General features: G+C 32.9%; 1 protein-coding gene across 1 annotated transcript; it reads right to left on the bottom strand.

Annotated features, from left to right (window-relative positions):
- Positions 1 to 3,240: 3,240 nt before the first annotated feature.
- MIND (septum site-determining protein (MIND)) lies at positions 3,241 to 4,589 on the bottom strand. Its single transcript, XM_078974952.1, has one exon. It carries the CDS (start codon positions 4,458 to 4,460, stop codon positions 3,477 to 3,479), a length of 984 nt encoding a protein of 327 aa, XP_078831078.1. The 5' UTR covers positions 4,461 to 4,589; the 3' UTR covers positions 3,241 to 3,476.
- Positions 4,590 to 17,813: the final 13,224 nt, after the last annotated feature.

Raw genomic sequence — 17,813 nt, 5'->3', positions numbered from 1 at the left:
AGCATCGGTCTATTGGATTCGATTTGAATTTGTTGTGAAGAACAATCGATGAACAAGATGATTTTTACTAATGAACACTGAAAGAACAATCAAGAACATGATAAGTTTGTCGAATCGTTTTTTTTTTTTTTTTTTTTTTTTTTTGAAAATGGATTGGGAGGAAATCGATTTAATGTTCATCGATCACAGTTTATCGAGGTCAGATGAACGTAAAGTCAAAATCGGAATAATTATATGTATCAAGATTTCAGTTCGGTCAAAATTGATGGTTTCACAGTTTGCAATTAGCTTGGTAGTCTCATAAAGGAGTCTCGCATTTGGAACTAGCTTCGCAAGTGGAACTTAATTTTGGGATTGCATCGTTTACATCTATATTCGAAGTCAGTGAGTTCGATGAATAGTCAAATCAGAAAGTCAATATCGAATTTACTACGAACTAGACCAATGGCTAATTGATGGTTGTTGGAAGTTCACTAGTGGTTCGATAATTGATGTGGAAGGAAGAAATAGCTTTGATAGTTGAATGGAGATTCGTTATTGATTTTCAATTGGAAAGAATCAATTTGATGGTGGTTATTGCTAATGGAATTGATCGTGTTTCGGAAGATGTTGAAATGATTTCATTTTCGAATCTGAAAAATAAATAAATAAATAAACGATTTCGACTATTGTTAGGTTGATTGAGAAAATTTGAGGCAAAATTGGAAAGTGATAACGGAGAATGCTTGATAGCAAATAGGAAGTCTAAAGGTGTGATATCGAAAAGTTGATTTAAAGCTATTATATCGAATTGTTCATCGCGAAGTGCAGAGTGTTCATATCTAAAAATCCATTTGGAGAAGAAATATAAAATGTTTTGAAAATTGCCCTTGAAGTTTCGAATGTTTGTCAGTCTTGACCCACTTTCGAAATTGGAGTTAATTTTTGACATTTTGGGACAAAAGGAAGTTGTTTCGAAATTGGTCCCTGCTTTTCAAAATTTTAACAGCTTTTAGAAATTTGGGGTTATTTTTGAAAATTTAAAACAAGTAGCAGCAGTTTCGAAAGTTGCCCTTATACTTTCGAAAGTTTGGTAGTTTTTGCCCGAGGTGATTTTCGAAGGTTTGAAGGAAAAGGGGCAGAAATTTCGAAAGCAGTCCCTGAAGTTTTGAAATTTTAGCTGGTCATACTTAATTTCGAAATTGGACTGAGGAATTGAAAAATATGCATTTCAGGCCCCTGCAGTTTATGCGAATTGATGCTTTCTACCCAGCTTCGAAAAACGGGGAGAGTTTCACATTTTTGATTGTTTTGGGCACACCGAGTTACTGCAGAATTTTAAAATTGACAATTTCTACCCATTTTTGAGAAATTTTGTCAAAGGTGGTTCGTGAATAAAGCTAATCGGGGTGTGTTTTTATGCTCAACTTTAGGGTGATTATTTGGAGTTTGAAAAGCTCATGATCATTCGTTGATGCTCAGTTTGTATGGTCTCACATCCTATAACCCAAATTGAAGAATCATGGAAGAATTGAAAATTTGAAGTTCATCTCAACATGTGTCATGCTTGAGGCTCGAATCGCATAGATGCTCGATTTTGGAAGATTTGAAGTGGATCATCCATTCCTAACTTTAGGGGGAGAATGTTGGATGCAAAGTTATCCATGTATGACTTTGTCAATGTGTTTGTAAACTCACTTGCATGTATTGCATTAGCCTTATGACATGAGATAGAGAATGCGAGAGAGACATGTAAACACCGCTATATAAGGTGGGTTCATACCACTTGTAGAGATGTGCTTAAGAGATGTAGTTCATAGTGATTAGTGAGTAAGATACTTATAGAGTTCTAGACTAGTTCCTTTTTTGTACTCATTTACCATGATTGAATACACCTTTTAGCACCCAAATCACTATGTTCATTGTGTGCTCTTTAATTCCGCATGTCAAACCAATATTCATAATTTACTACAATATTAAATTTATATAAATTTTAATTAGTCCCTTTAATAGTTTAGTTGAATTTATAACTAGTCTCTTGCATTACCTATATCTATTATGAAATAAAAGGTAATATGTTTTACTAGCTAGAAAAAAGAGTAGTCACACAAAATAGTTGCGAGACAAGATCCTTTTGATATACAATCTTTTGGAAAATCCAACAATCAAACCGATAAGGACTGTTCTAAATCTTATTTATTATTTGGATAAAACTTAATTATTTAATTAGATAATTTTGATTTGACTATATGTTTTGAATTTCGATTTTTGGAATGGTTTAAACTGAAATAGAATTATTATCTTGAATTATGGTTCGATTTTGACTATATAATTGAGAACCGTATGGTCCAAAATAACAATTTCTTATTTATTTAATTATATCATTTATACATATCTATATATAACCATGCTTTACATAATTATATCAATTTTTTATTTTTTGAGACAACAAACCTAACTCACTCTTAAACTACTCCTTAAATTCACGTACTTCCACAACAAAACTTGAACCCCCAACTTCAAAGAAACAATAACAAGACTTGACCCTCAACCTCTAAGAAACAATAGCAATACTTGAACCCTCAACCTAAAAAAATGACAATACCGCCTACCGTTTGACTAGAAACCCTTTGCAAAATGTATGGAATTTAACTCTTACACCCTAATTAGTGGATCGATTTTATTAAAATTTAGAATTCACATTTAATTTGCCACTCAAGATCATAGCCATCCAATTTTCTAATCCAATAGTCTAGATTTATTCACATACACATCAATATTACGAGTAGAACTAAGAATTTAATTAGGTAATGCGCATAACTAGATATAAATTAACCAAAATATTAAAGTAATTATAAATTAACCAAAATATTAAAGCAACAATAGCCCAGCACAACCGAACCGAACTGAGCCCAATATTAAGAAACAATGTATACATACATAAACAAATAGACAGCTTATAAAAGATAAGAGTAGAAACAATATCCTTTCATTAATTTGTATAGTGTAAAACTTTACTTTTATTCTGATATTAGAGCATTAAATTTTTAAACATGTACCAAATTATAACAATTTCAACCATTTTAACTGCTAAACTTTGTCACGATAATACAACCAAAGCCATCTCTAGATCACGATCAATGACTCCAAATGACTCAGTTTGCAATGATATCAGATTCTAACTTCTTATGACCTGATATGAACACAGGCTTTCTGATCAAAAACAGTAACAAAAATCCATAGAAATACAAATTGATCAAATAGATAGAACCTGGAATTCTAATTTTTTTCTCTAGAAAACAAACATTAAAGTATCTCAAACCTCAATCAATCATGGAACTTTAGGAATTGTAGACAGACAAACCTTATCAACTTACTGTACATAACACATTTCAATTGACAAATACCAGTGTCTGCATAAACAAAAAAGACAAGATTTTTCTCCACAAATTTAAAGAATTCAAAAGCTTCAAACCTCTCTCACATGAGTTCAATTTCTATCCTCCAAAAAAGGAGAAAAATCCCCTCTTTTTGGGTTCCTCTTCCACCATTACAGCCTTCATGCTATCTTGCTCAACTAACCTCCAAGCCGCTTGTTCAAATGCCAATCCTGCTAAAGTTGGAGGCTTATTTAGAACGAGTGGAAACCCTCTGTTTGTACTCCGAATTACTTCTGAATCCTCTGGAATCACTCCGAGCAATGATAATCCCAACATCTCTTGAACATCAAGAACTGACATCATATCTTCTCCCCTTATTAAATCAGTCCGAACCCTGTTCACAATCATCTTGATATCCCTAATTCCGTCGCATTCCAGAAGACCAGTGACTCTGTCGGCATCTCTTAGTGCGGTAATGTCCGGCGTTGTAACCAGGACAGCTTCGTTAGCAGGAGTAATCGCCGTTATGAATCCAGCATCGATACCTGCGGGGCAATCTATGAGTATAAAGTCCGGGCAACCTTCTTGCCGGTCTTTTAATGCGTCAACAAGCCAAACTAGGGCTTTTCCACCAAACCCTAGTGGCAATTTTGACCTAGGTTTTGAGATACAAAGTAATTCGAAGTTTGACCAGCGCTTATCGCGAACTAAAGCTTGGTCGAGGCGACAATCGCCATTGAGAACTTCTACAACGGTGTAATTGACGCGGTTTTCAAGGCCGAGAAGGAGGTCAAGGTTGCGGAGGCCGACGTCGGCGTCGATTGCGACGACGGAGAAGCCCAATCGGGCGAGGGAAAGACCAACATTGGCGGTGGTCGTGGTTTTCCCGACTCCACCTTTGCCAGATGTGATGACGACGACTCTTGGCGTATCGCCGGCGAGCTCCGGCTTGCGGTTGTATTGAAGGACGGATCGAATGGGTGATGGTTTTGGGTAGGGTTTTGTTGTTGGCTTAATTAGGGTTTTGTATAGGGGATTGAAAGGGATGAAGTTGGAAGAGCATAGAGATGAGGGTTCTGTTAGCAACTGCAAAGATGTCATTGCCGGTGGAGGGGGTGAGATTGGGCGGCTGCAGAAAGAAGCAGCTCAGCGATGGCGACTGTACTCTCATAAATGAGGGAACTTCGGACCCTCGCTCAAACTCACCATTTTCTGAATAAAAATACAATATGTTTATTTTGGACAAATTCATCATTTTCTGTATTTTATTTTAGTGTATCATTTTCTGTATTTTATTTTAGTATAACTCTATTTCGGTCCCATGTCTATTTTTTACTTTTGAATTCTCTAGTATTTTATATTTTTGTTTTTATTATATAATATTTGATTCAAAATATATTAATGGATTGTGTTTTAAATGTCTTTTCATTAGTATAAGTTTCATCAAGTAATATATAACATAAATAAAAATATTTGAGGTTAAAGTGAAAAATAGTGGACAATAAATATGGGACAGAAAGTAATTGATTTAGGTAGCGTTTGAAAGTTAAATTAGTTAATAAACCTATATGTAAGTAACACGTTGAAATTAAGATCGACAAATATGTACCACAGAAAACCAATGTGTTACCAACCGAACCAAAAATATTGATAACCAATATGTTAGGTAACCAAGATGTTTGGTTGATAGGATCATAAATATTACGAAATCATTGTATGGTAGTCGTATAAAGTTTTCAATACAACGGTAAGACCATAACAACCAATTCTATATATATATATATATATATATATATATATATATATATATATATATATATATATATATATATATATATAGTGTGTGTGTGTGTCAGAATATACAGATCTGGATCATCAGATGAAATATACTCAAAGATCATGATCTGAGGGTCTATGATATTAGAGTAAAATAACATGCACCATAGAATCACACAAATTTCAGTATAAGGGCATTTTAGTCAATTAAACTATATTAAAAAAGGAAATTTTCGGATTTTTAGGGATAATTAATTCCATTATTTTTAGAAATTTGAATATTTTAAATTAATTTAAATTTAAAAATCCGATTTTATTCTGTCAGAATGATAAAATGTCAACCATAAACTAGTAAATATATTTTTTGATTTTATTATGTCGGAATGACAGAATATCAACCATAAACTAGTAAACACATTCTGAAAGAATACACAAAATCAATTGTTGAACTCATAATATACCAAATAATTACATTGTATGATTGTGATTCATTGAATAATAACAACATTCTGAAAGAAAAAATTAAAAAATTAAAAAAAATTAAAAAAAAATAAAAAACTCATCAAGATCTAATAAAAGCACTAATCTATTCTGAATAAATATTATTTTTAAGCAACACTTTATACATTGTAGCATAACACATTCTGCTATAATACATTCTCATTCTCTATGTTTTCTTCCTTCTCCACATCAATGTTAGCATCTTCAAAACCTAAATCCACAAAGAAAACATAATCAAGTTTCAAAAATTAAAAAATTCAATGCATTCTAAGAAAATAAAAACTATAAATTTTGACAGAATGTATTGAAGATTATAAATTTTGATAGAATATAGTAGAAAATAAAAACTATAAATTCTGACAGAATGTAGTAGAGACTATAAAGTCAACCATAGAGTATCATAAATTCATTACCAGTTAAACAAATATATTTGTTGTTAACAGTTATTCTCATACATTCTACCAGAATACATTTATATAAATAAATTCTAACAGAATACATTACAAAATTCAAGACCTGGGATTGAATCATCAGCACACATCTGCATTCATTCCTAGTCATGAATTCAAGAAACAAACACACATAGATTCCCCTGTCAAATATCGAAACCCAAACAACCATGAGTTATATCTCATCCATTATCATAAATTTTTTTCAGGAAAACCTAAACATCCAAATTTCCATGGATTCAAATCAAAATAAGATAAAGAAGAAGATCACATGTTGGCCATGGATGCTTTCGTTAACTTCCTCTTCCTTCAATTAGTCAAGAATCGAGACCCTTGTCCCCCTCAAACTTGTTGTTTTGCTATTTCCTTTCTCCCTTCTGTGTCAATGGCCAACAACCCCATTTTTGTGTTTTTCTTTTCCTGACAAACAAAGAAAAACAAACACTTCCCAATTTTAGTCTTTTGTTGCCATTCTCTCCCCCTAGTTGTTGGATTACCGAACCAGAGGAAGAACAGGAGGCTGTCGGAGAATACCTCCGTCCACGTACCTGCAATCGTCGGGAGTGATGCCCTCCACTGCTTCTTCCATATCAAAAAATATCGCCAAACACCGACCATCACAAACACCACCGGATTCCCTCCCCGTTCGCTCCTCGCTTCTCACTCGCGTTCACGGACCCCACAACAGCGCCACTACTCCTCCGCATCCCCTTCTTCAGCCTCATCGAACTCCAGAGTCCATCATCGATTGCGAGACGAGAGTATGTCCTCCCTTTTGGATCCATCGACTGTAGAAGAAGAAGCAGAAGCGACGGATCAGATTTAGGGCTAATGTTCTAAATTTATCATTCTCCCTTGCGTGATATTAGGAATATTATTTATCTACCATAATTAATTATACAAAGATTACTATAATACCCTTTTTTAATTAATTAATTAATTAATTATTTTATAAATTGTGATTGGTGCATTTACGAACACAATAGTTGATAGAAACATTTAAACCTAGCTATATATATATATATATATATATATATATATATATATATATATATATATATATATATATATATATATATATATATATATATATATATATATATAATTTAATATGTTTAGTGCTTATGATTTACAAAGCTTTGTTAGCATTTACAATATTAGTAAAGTTTAATCCTATAAGCTTATATTGACATGTTTAGTTTTCCTCCATCGCTTTAATTATAAACTCATGATAGAAATTAATAAAATCATTTTGGATTGAATTTTCAATCTCAGCCATTATAAAACTGTTATTTACAAAAAAAACTGTTATTTACAAAAACCCCATTCAAGTTTCACAATACTTAAGAACTTGAAAATCATCATTAATAAAATCTTTATACTGTTGCTATATACCAATACCAACATATACCAATCGAATTTATTGTTAATCAAATAAATTGGTACCAACTATATTTAGTATGATAGTGGTAAAAAGAATTTATACCAATTATAATTGGTACGGTATACGGTTTAGTGAAAATATGAATTAGTACCTACCAATTTCACCCCTACTTGAAATTACATTGTTATCAATATCATATGTCCAAATTTTTTAGATAGTTTTATTTAAAATTAAGTGAAAATGACACAAATGTCCTATGGACTTCTAGGATTTATCCGTTCAGTCCCTAAAGTTTTTAATGGGTTTTATGGGGTTTATAGGTCCCGAAACAAATTTCCTATATTTAGTTAATTATATACTAGGTTTAAACATGTGAAAATGACAGTTGATAAAGTAGAATAACATCGATTTAAAAAATATAAACATAATTTTGTTTGTCCAATAAAATAATCTCATAAACATTAATCATTTTTAAAAGCAAAATTTCAAAATAAATATGACCGAAATTATGAATAAATAAGTACTTAGATTTATACTAAAAAAACTATTAGACAAGTTTTAAAAAGTTGTCCTTAATCACAAATATCCAAAGACTTATTGAGTACAACATTAGCTCTCTTATTGTTAAGTTTAGATTGTTTAAAATTAATATTCTTAATCTATTTTTGTGTTTAATTCCGTTTGCAAGGGATAAAAGGTGGAAGTGATACAAAATAAGTTGATTGCTTGTTTGATGCCTCGTGTATACAGGAATTATAGTCTATTTTTAACATTTTTATTGTTATAAAAAGTATTTCATAAGAATTATTACCCAAATTCCATTTCTTGTCATCAATTCATTAATAATGATTTCTTGTTTTTTAAGGGGATATATACGTTAAAGTTCGAATATTTTCATCGATTTGACAAGATAATCCTAAATTTTATTTTTTTTACAGTAAAGTCCAAATCACCGATAATTTTTGACACTTTTACCTTTTTTTCCGGTTAGCCGATAATTAAAATTTTTTTGTCAAAACAAATAAAGTTTAGGACTTTCTTGCCAAATCGTCAATTCGGACTTTACTGTCAAAAAAATAAAGTTTAGGATTTGGTTGTCAAATCGTTGAAAATATTGGGACTTTAGTGTATATATCATTTTTTGTTAGAAATTTAATGATATGATACTCTTTAAGCGTAAGAGTTATTGAAACACTTTCTAGTCAACTAGATCCTATTGAAATCCTTAATGTTTGCTTCTTGTTAAATAGTTTTTTTAATCTCAACAATCCGACATTGAAAAAAAAAAAATAGAGATAATCAACAAAGAAAGAAAGAACCAGGGTTGTGTTGGCTTTTTGCAATCCCAAAAATAGAAAAAAAAAAAAAAAAAACCCGAAATTACCCTTCTTTCCCTTCTCAACATTCACAACATTTTTAACCAGGCATGTGTTGTGTGTGTTTGTATAATTTGTTCCCACTTTTTAGTTCAAGATTTGGTGGCGAAGCAAGAAGTAACTTTTACAAGGGTGAAAAGACTTGTAAATTTTCTTCTTACTTCACCGCCAAATCTTGAACTAAAAAGTGGGGACAGATTATACAAACACAAACAACACATACTTAATCAAAATGGTGGGAATCTGGAGAAGGGAACGAATGACAATTTCGTTTTTTTCGGTTTCTTATTTCTCCATTTTAGGACTGCAAAAAGCCAACACAATCCTGGTTCTTTCTTTCTTTCTTAATTATCTCTATTTTTTTCAATGTCGGTTTGTTGAAATTAAAAAACCAATTTAACAAAAAGCAAACATTAAAATTTTTAATAGGATCTAGCTGACTAGAGAATGTTTTAATAACTCTTATGCTTAAAGAGTATAATACCATTAAATTTCTAACAAAAAAAAATAATATATACACTAAAGTCCTAATACTTTCAACAATTTGACAAGAAAGACCTAAAGTATTTTTTTTTTACAGTAATGTCCTAACTGACGATTTAACAAGAAAGTCCTAAACTTTATTTTTTTTACGAAAAAGTCCTAATTACCAGCTAACCGGTAAAAAAGGGTAATAGTGTCAAAAATTGTCGGTAGCTTGGACTTTACTGTCAAAAAAATAAAGTTTAGGACTTTCATGTCAAATCGAGAAAATATTGGAACTTTAGTGTATATATCCCTTTTCTAAGCTTCTAAATAATATGACACCCTCCTACCTCCTATCTGTAAAGTAATTGAACAATGTATAAAAATAAGGAATAAGGTAGCAAATTTCATAATCACATAACATGAATATATAAATATTGTTATTTCGTCAAACGATCCACCATCACCCAGATAGCATCAAAACCCCTCACAGTCTTCGGCAACTTTGTAATAAAGTCTATTGTGATCTACTCCCACTTCCACAATGGAACCTCCAAGGGCTACAACTTGTCGTGAGGGGGCTGGTGCTCGGCCTTGACCTTCCGGCAGGTCAAACATCACTCTACAAACCAGGCCACATCCTTCTTTATACATGTCCACCAGTAACTATGCTTTAGGTCAAGATACATCTTGGTAGCCCTGGATGAATGGAAAAACTCAACTTGTGGGTCTCCTCCATCAATACCCGTCGAGCCCCACCAGCATAAGGCACCCAAACCTACCCGTGTAGAGTCAAAAGCCCTATATTGTCGATATCAAATGCTGAAATTTGACCGATCACCCTCTCACTTTTACGTTTTTCTTCCTTTATGGCCTCCGATTGCGCTTCTTTGATCGTTTCCAAAACTATGGGCATCACATTCATCCTCATACACACATCCAAAATCCGGGTACTGACCACCCTCCGGCTCAAGGCGTCGGCCGCCATACTGTCCTTGCCTGGATGATATAGAATCTTACAGCCATAATCTTTTACTACATCTAACCACCTCATCTGCCTCATGTACTAGTTAGGCTGTCCATAAGATGTCTAAGGCTCTTATAGTCCGTGTAGATGGTACATTGAACACCATAAAGATAGTGGCGCCAAATCTTGAGAGCGAAAACCAACACCCCCAAATCCACATCATGAGTTGGATACTTCACTTCATGAGGCTTTAGCTACCTCGAAGCATATGCAATCACATGCCCCCATTTGCATCAACACAACACCCAACCCTACAATGGATGCATCGCAGTAGACCAAAAAAATTCTCAACTCCCTCGGGGAGGCAAGTACTGGTGCCTCACACAGTCTCTAGCGAAGAGTCTCGAATGATGCCTGCTGCTCAGGCCCCTAATTAAACACAACATCCTTCCTTATCAACTTAGTGAGAGGAACAACAATTTTGGAGAAGTCTCGAATGAATATCCGATAATATCCCGCCAAACCGAGGAAGCTTTGAATCTCAGATGGAGACTTCGACACTTCCCACCGCATCATCACCTTTATCTTGGCTGGGTTGACCAAGATGATGTCACACCCCCAAACCAGGATGGCGGAAACATCCGAGGGTGGATGAATTTCATGTATTGTATCATAACATAATGCATAATAGTGGCCGAAACAAACACAACCATCATAAATATATTTCAAAAAGTTATATTGTTGTAAGAGTTACATGTTTTAAAATCAATTACAATATGATGATAAAAGATTTGCCTGACGCCTTAGTGTCCCATACTTAAAAGCTTGTTGTTACCTGTTTTAATGATTTCCTAAGAATACAAGTGATTTAAAAAAGTGTCAACAATAATTTGGTGAGTTCATAAGAGTTTGAATGAATGTTTCCTCGTAAACTAAATGTATCATTGTTTCCCCATGTGAGTTTTTATAACTGTGCTAATGACATAGATGGTCTGTCGTGACGTTCTTCAGGCATCGGAATCTTATGATATTTGTCACCTAAGACCCGTCGGATTAACTGTAGCTAATAGTTAGGGCGCGGGATTGTCAGTCCCGTGCGAAAATGGGGTGTTACACCTTCTTTAGTGGATTTATTTCGATTATCGTCTTGATAAACACCAGCCTCGAAAAATTACGGTTTGAATAAAAATCTCCGAGGAAGACGCAGAAGAAGACCCCCCATCCGCCCCATCCATGTGTGTGTGTGTGTGAGAGAGAGAGAGAGAGAGAAAGAGAAAGAAGATATGTGTGTGATTTCTTGCAAAGATATGTGTGTGATTTCTTGCGATTCTTTCCTGATTTTGTGTGATATAGCAATAGATTTTAATTTGGAAATTGATATGTTATATTAGAATGTAGTTAATATTATTAATATGTTTATAAACTTAGATTGCAATAATTCTGGAAGGGGACGATCTAGAATGGAGAAGAAGTAAATAATACAATAAGGTTAGGTATTTCAAATAGGCAAAAATGAGGGCTTAGAGAATGTCACGTGGCAAAAATTTACTCTTACATTAGATGGGTAGATAAGTTTTTTGTTTTTTATTTATTTTTAAACAATTTATAGATACTAAACCAACCATAATTGGAAGTTCTTTATCATTGGAGTCGAGTAGTTTGTAATAACTTAAGACAATGGATTTAGAAAGATGTCATACAAATTAAGAAACCTTTATGGTTGTTCATTGTTCTCATTGTCATTGCTCCGGTTATGGATGTGTACGATGCAATTTTATGATTAACCTAAACTGCAACCGAATGTTGTGGTTTTGTATTCTTAAAACCGATATGTGTGGTTTTTCTAATGGCTCGATTTTGCAATTTCTATGGTTTGGTTTCGATATTAAACCGATTCCATTTTGTGGTGTTGTTTTGATGTGGTGAATCGATTTTCTCAAACCGTTGAAAAATATTCATTCTCTGGTGTAATTTTCTGAAACCGTAAATATGTTCAAACTACAAAAAACATTAACAACTCATTAATACACAAGTACCCCACAAACACAGATTACCTGTTTAGACACTAATAACTTTGATGAAAACCGTAAATGCGCTAAGACTAAAATGATTCACCAAAAATGGTTGTAATTTTTTATTGTATATAAATGATTCACAAAAATGGTTACAAGGATACATCTTCAAGAATAGTTGTGAAAGAGATTTGTCAATTACTTTGCCTATTCTACTTTATTCTTTACTTGAAACTCCTAATAAAACTCAACCGTAATAATGATGTAATAAATCAGGAGACCAATGGAGTACAATCTCGTATTGAACCACTCCAATGGGTTAGTAATAAATGTTAAGTTGTGGATAATTATTCACCCGTTGACCCTAATAGTCACTAGTCGGACCAAACATAGGTCCCACTCCCAAAATTTGTCATGGGCTGATATTCGTCAGAGTTTTCGGGCTATTCAGGTAAAATCATTAGTACTTATATTCCCTAAATTTGTGTAACCTAATGTATGACTGCAACCATCCGATATAATTAATAAAAACTCTTTCTCGTGTTCGTCGTGGATGTAGTTGATCATCCTGATTATATGAACCACATAAATATTGGGGTCTTTGTTTTCTAAATGCATTATTACTTTGTATGAAAGCTTTCATTGTTCGTTGAAGTGATTAAACCCTAATAATAGACTCAATGAGTCTATATATGGGCTCAAACAAGCTTCTTAACGATGGTACCTTAAAAATTGACGAAGTCAAGAAAGTGAGCGACTTCAACAAAAACTAAGTACATTAATATATATACCTAAAAAGGATTGGGAGGAAATTTATTATACTTTTATTATATGTCAATGACATCTTATTAGTAAGTAATGACTTAGACTTGTTGCATTAATGAAAATTCTTACCTTTCTGCTCTTTTTACATGAGAGATCTAGGTGAAGCCTCTTATGTTATAGGCATTAAAATTCACAAAGATCGAGTTAAAGAGACCTTAGGATTATCCCAAAGGCATACATTGAGCAAGTTCTAAATCGATTTAACATGCAACGTTACTCCCCTTCAGTTGATTTAGTAGTTAAGGGAGATTTTATTAGGTGTTTCCAATTCTAATGTATGCTCATGTTATTTAGTGGGAAGACTAATATATGATCAAGTTTGTACTTGTCCTGATATCACATGTGTATTCAGTATGTTAGGTAGATATATATTAGTCTCATCACGACCTAGGTCATTGGAAAGTTCTTAAGAAAGCTCTTATCAAATGGCTAAAGATCATAAATTCCATCTCAAGGTCCTTAAAGATTTCTGGTAACAATTTTGTAACAGTTAGCTTCTCGAATAATATAATATTTTAATATCAATGCAAATTCTATGCTCGTTTGAGAAATAATGAAGGAAAACGACATTCGTATCAAACACGTAAGCACTAACAATATGGTAACTAATCATCTCATTAAAGCTCTTCAGCCCAACATTTTTCATTGTCTTTTGATTAATATGAGCTTAATTCAAACCTCGGTTTAAATTATTTTGAGCATAGTGCCTTACTTGTTTATTACTCCATTGATGCAAGTTCAAGTATTTGGTCTTAAGTACTTAGTCTTAATATTCCTTTGTAAGTTTGGTTGTCTAATCTTATATATACACACACTGACTTCTCTTAAGGACAAACATAAAACCCTAATCTAAATATCATTTTGGCTTGTTTAATCCTTATACTCGTGGGTTAAAAGCAACCCTTAAGGCTATATCTCTTTGCTTTGGTATCATTATTAAGGAAGATGAAGTTTTTTGGCCAAAATTAATAAATAAACTTATATAAATGATCTCAAGACCAAATCACAAGCGTTAGAACATGTTTCCTATTTATATGACCTTGGACCATTTATGTAGGTTTTGTATATTAACTACATCTTAATAATTATACATATATCTTATTGCCATTATGACAACATTATTTTTTGAAGCTATGAAATATTTACACATGGTTGCGTAAGTTTGCCAAATTGCATAAAGGGCTATTTATAAAAGAAAATAATTATTATCTCTCCAAATAAGAAAACAATATGCATTCTTCATGCGAGAAGAATGTGGATATGAAGAATATCAAAAAGAGAAATCGGTTTTCTACATTAGTACAGAAGATGTTTAATAAAACGGTTTATTTTATTTTTTGATGCGGTTATTTAACCGCTTCAAAAAATATAGCATTATAAAACCGTCTTGTTTTTTGAGGCGGTTCTTAAACCGCCTTAGAAAATATCCAAAACCATCTTAAAAAAATAGCTTCATAAATTATACTAGTTTTTTGAGGCGGTTCTTAAGCCTTAGAAAAACACAATTATTTTTTGATGCTATTATTAAATAGTTTTAGAAAATAGAGTTATTTTTTGATGCTAAATAGAATTATTTTTTGATGCTCTAAGCCTTAAAAAATAGAGTTATTTTTTATGCTAAATTGAGTTATTTTTTTATGCTAGTTATTTTTTTATGCTGCTTTAGAAAATAAAGTTATTTTTTGATGTTGTTAGCCTTAGAAAATAAAGTTATTTTTTGATGCTGCAATACGAATAATAGCAACATAAAATATCATAAATCAGTTGTTGATGCTTACAGTTAGGGGTGTAAGTGAGCCGAGCTACTCGTGAGCTACTCGGGATCGACTCGGTAAAAGCTCGACTCGAGATCGAATAAAACGAGCCCGAGCCGAGCTCGAGCCTAAATATAAGGCTCGTTAATTAAATGAGCTCGAGCCGAGCTTCAATTAATGGGCTCGCGAGCCTAAACGAGCTTAAACGAGCCTCTCTCTCTCTCTCTCTATATATATATATATACACACACACACACATACATACACACACACACACATATATATATATACACACACACACACATACAGGCTCGTTTAGGCTCGATTAGGCTCGCGAGCCCACTAAATTATTCATGAGCCGAGCTCGAGCTTCATTTTAAGGCTCGAATCGAGCTCGAGCTTGAGCTCGAGCTTCCTCAAATTAAACGAGCCGAGCTCGAGCTTTGTCAAGCTCGGGCTCGGCTCGGCTCATTTACACCCACAGTCAACATCATTAGAAAATGGAACCACCTTAGGCTAAAAAAACGCTCTATTAAATAGCACAATTTGGTTGCCATCAATGGCAACAAAAAAAAATACCAATAAACAAAAAGGTATTACAAAATACTACACCATTACATAAAAAACAAATAATTTATAGTTTAAATTTTAGTTATAATAAAACACAAAACATTCTAATGAATTCTTACTAAGTTCTTTTCCGACTATCATTCATCATTTCAATCAAATGCGGTATCAATTCTAAGACCATATCTTCAAGTTTATCAGGTGAAGCAAACATCTTCTTTTTCCAAAACTGCAACAAACAAACAAATTATATAAATATATATACAACTATATAGAAAAATTGATATTTTTAATATATACTAGACACTTTATTTTGAAAATCATGTTGAATGGTCTCAACAAACTCTCGCATGTGTTTAATCATTATATATCTACATTCTCAACTACTTTTTTGTTTATAGCACTACATTTAATTCACAATTAAATATTTCAAACCACTTGAAATAAATTGATAAAAAAACAACAAAAAACATACCTTTACCGTTTCCCACTTATCAAATTGTCCCGGGAAAATTCTATTTATCAAAGAAGCAAAAATGTATTCGTCTGATTTCTTTTCATCATTTTTTGAAGAATCCAGAATATAAGCAGATTTGCTATTCGGACATAGGATAAAAAGAACCCAATAGTCACTACAAAAATAAAATATATAGAACAAGTAAGCATATATGTGTAGTGTGTATATGTATGCGTATGTATTATGGAAAGAAAAAAATACCCCTGTAAATATGGAGCAATAAAATATTTTTTGCCTTCATGATACGAAAATACTTCTTTGATATGTTCGGCGACAACCGTCAACCTTATTTGTGTATCTAATCTTGCAATGTGTAACGGATCAAAAAAAGCGCATTCGGAATTGGGAGACCTAGAAAAACACCTATATATACTACACAATGTTAGTAAAATTAATTATATCTAAATCTTATTATACCATATTAAAAATATAATAACTTACATCGCAAACCAATGTATAATGTTATAATCAAGCCAACCCCTTAAAAATAACTGTAACACCTCGCTATATAGGATGGGAAGTCGAACTTTGTCGCGATACATCCCTCTGGGTGAAAAAATATAAGTGCCATGTGCATTCTTAAAAAAGTCTGCTACTTGAAAAGCAATAGCTTGAATTTTAGGACTTTTTTGTTGTACTTTGCTCAAGGATATATAAAGAGTATCATCTACACATGTAAACGGTTCGATTTCGGGTTCGGATTCGGATTCATATTCGGGTTTGGGTTCGGGTTCGGGTTCGGGTTCGGGTTCGGGTTCGGGTTCGAGTTCGAGTTCAGGATCGGTTTCGGGATCGCTTTCACGTTCTAACCTGGGCCCGGATCCGAGTGCATTTAAATCAATTTGTTGTGGATTCATAGATAATATCTAAAAACAAACATAAAACATTAGTACTACATATGATTGTATACAAACATTAAACATCTAAAAACAAACATAAAACAAGTTTTTTTAAGACTAACCATATCAACCAAACCACCTTGAAAAGGTTCATTAGCGTCCATTTGATGATGATAAGGAAATTGGTTTTCCTCAAACTAAAATAACAAAAAAAAAAATTATAATATTAACAAATAAAACTAAATTAACAACATTTTATAAGAGTGAACTGGTCGACTACGACTACCTGTGGACGATAAAATGAGGTTGTGGTGTCATCAACGTGTATCTGTGGAGAGGAGTGATTCGAGCCCATTCTTGTACCACTATTTGACTTGCTCGGTGTTTTGTTCGCAAGCTAAATAGATTGCAATATTTAAATAAAACTATATTAAAATATATTTTTGTATTTAAATAGAAATATACCTTTAATGCATATCTCGACCACTGAACGATGCTATGAAGCAGATGTTTAACAAATTCAACTTCATTCGTTTGTGTTACAGCATGCACAGGCAAGTTCTCATATATTTCTACGATCTCATCAACTTGAACTTTAACACAACCTTCATTTATTGGTTTTGAATGTATAACCGTTTCTAAGGTTGGCCATGCCATACCAGAAGCTACTTTCAATCAGTATCAACAACTTTTAATAGCAAATCACATGCTGTCATAACCTACAAATCATACAAAAAAAAAACTATAAATCTAATATAAGTTTATATAAAAACTATAAATATATTACCTCAATAGGTGCATATTCTACCAATCGTCCATCGGACACACCATTAGATTCACGGAATGTTTGGTTCGTGTCGACCCGCGGTATCAATTTTCGACTTTTTTTCACATTCTTAAACAATCCACCTGAAACCTTGGTAGGCTCAATGATATTGGATACCGTCCGTGATCGCCCCTCGTGCTCGGGCCCAAAAGCCTAACTAACGAGTCTTCCTCATTTTGATAATAGCTCCCATCGG

Source organism: Lactuca saligna, chromosome 9 (assembly GCF_052625555.1).
Source record: "Lactuca saligna cultivar CGN05327 chromosome 9, ASM5262555v1, whole genome shotgun sequence".
Classification (NCBI taxonomy): Eukaryota; Viridiplantae; Streptophyta; class Magnoliopsida; order Asterales; family Asteraceae; genus Lactuca; species Lactuca saligna.
Note: the sequence above shows the minus strand (reverse complement) of the source record. Positions and strands in the feature narration are given on the sequence as shown.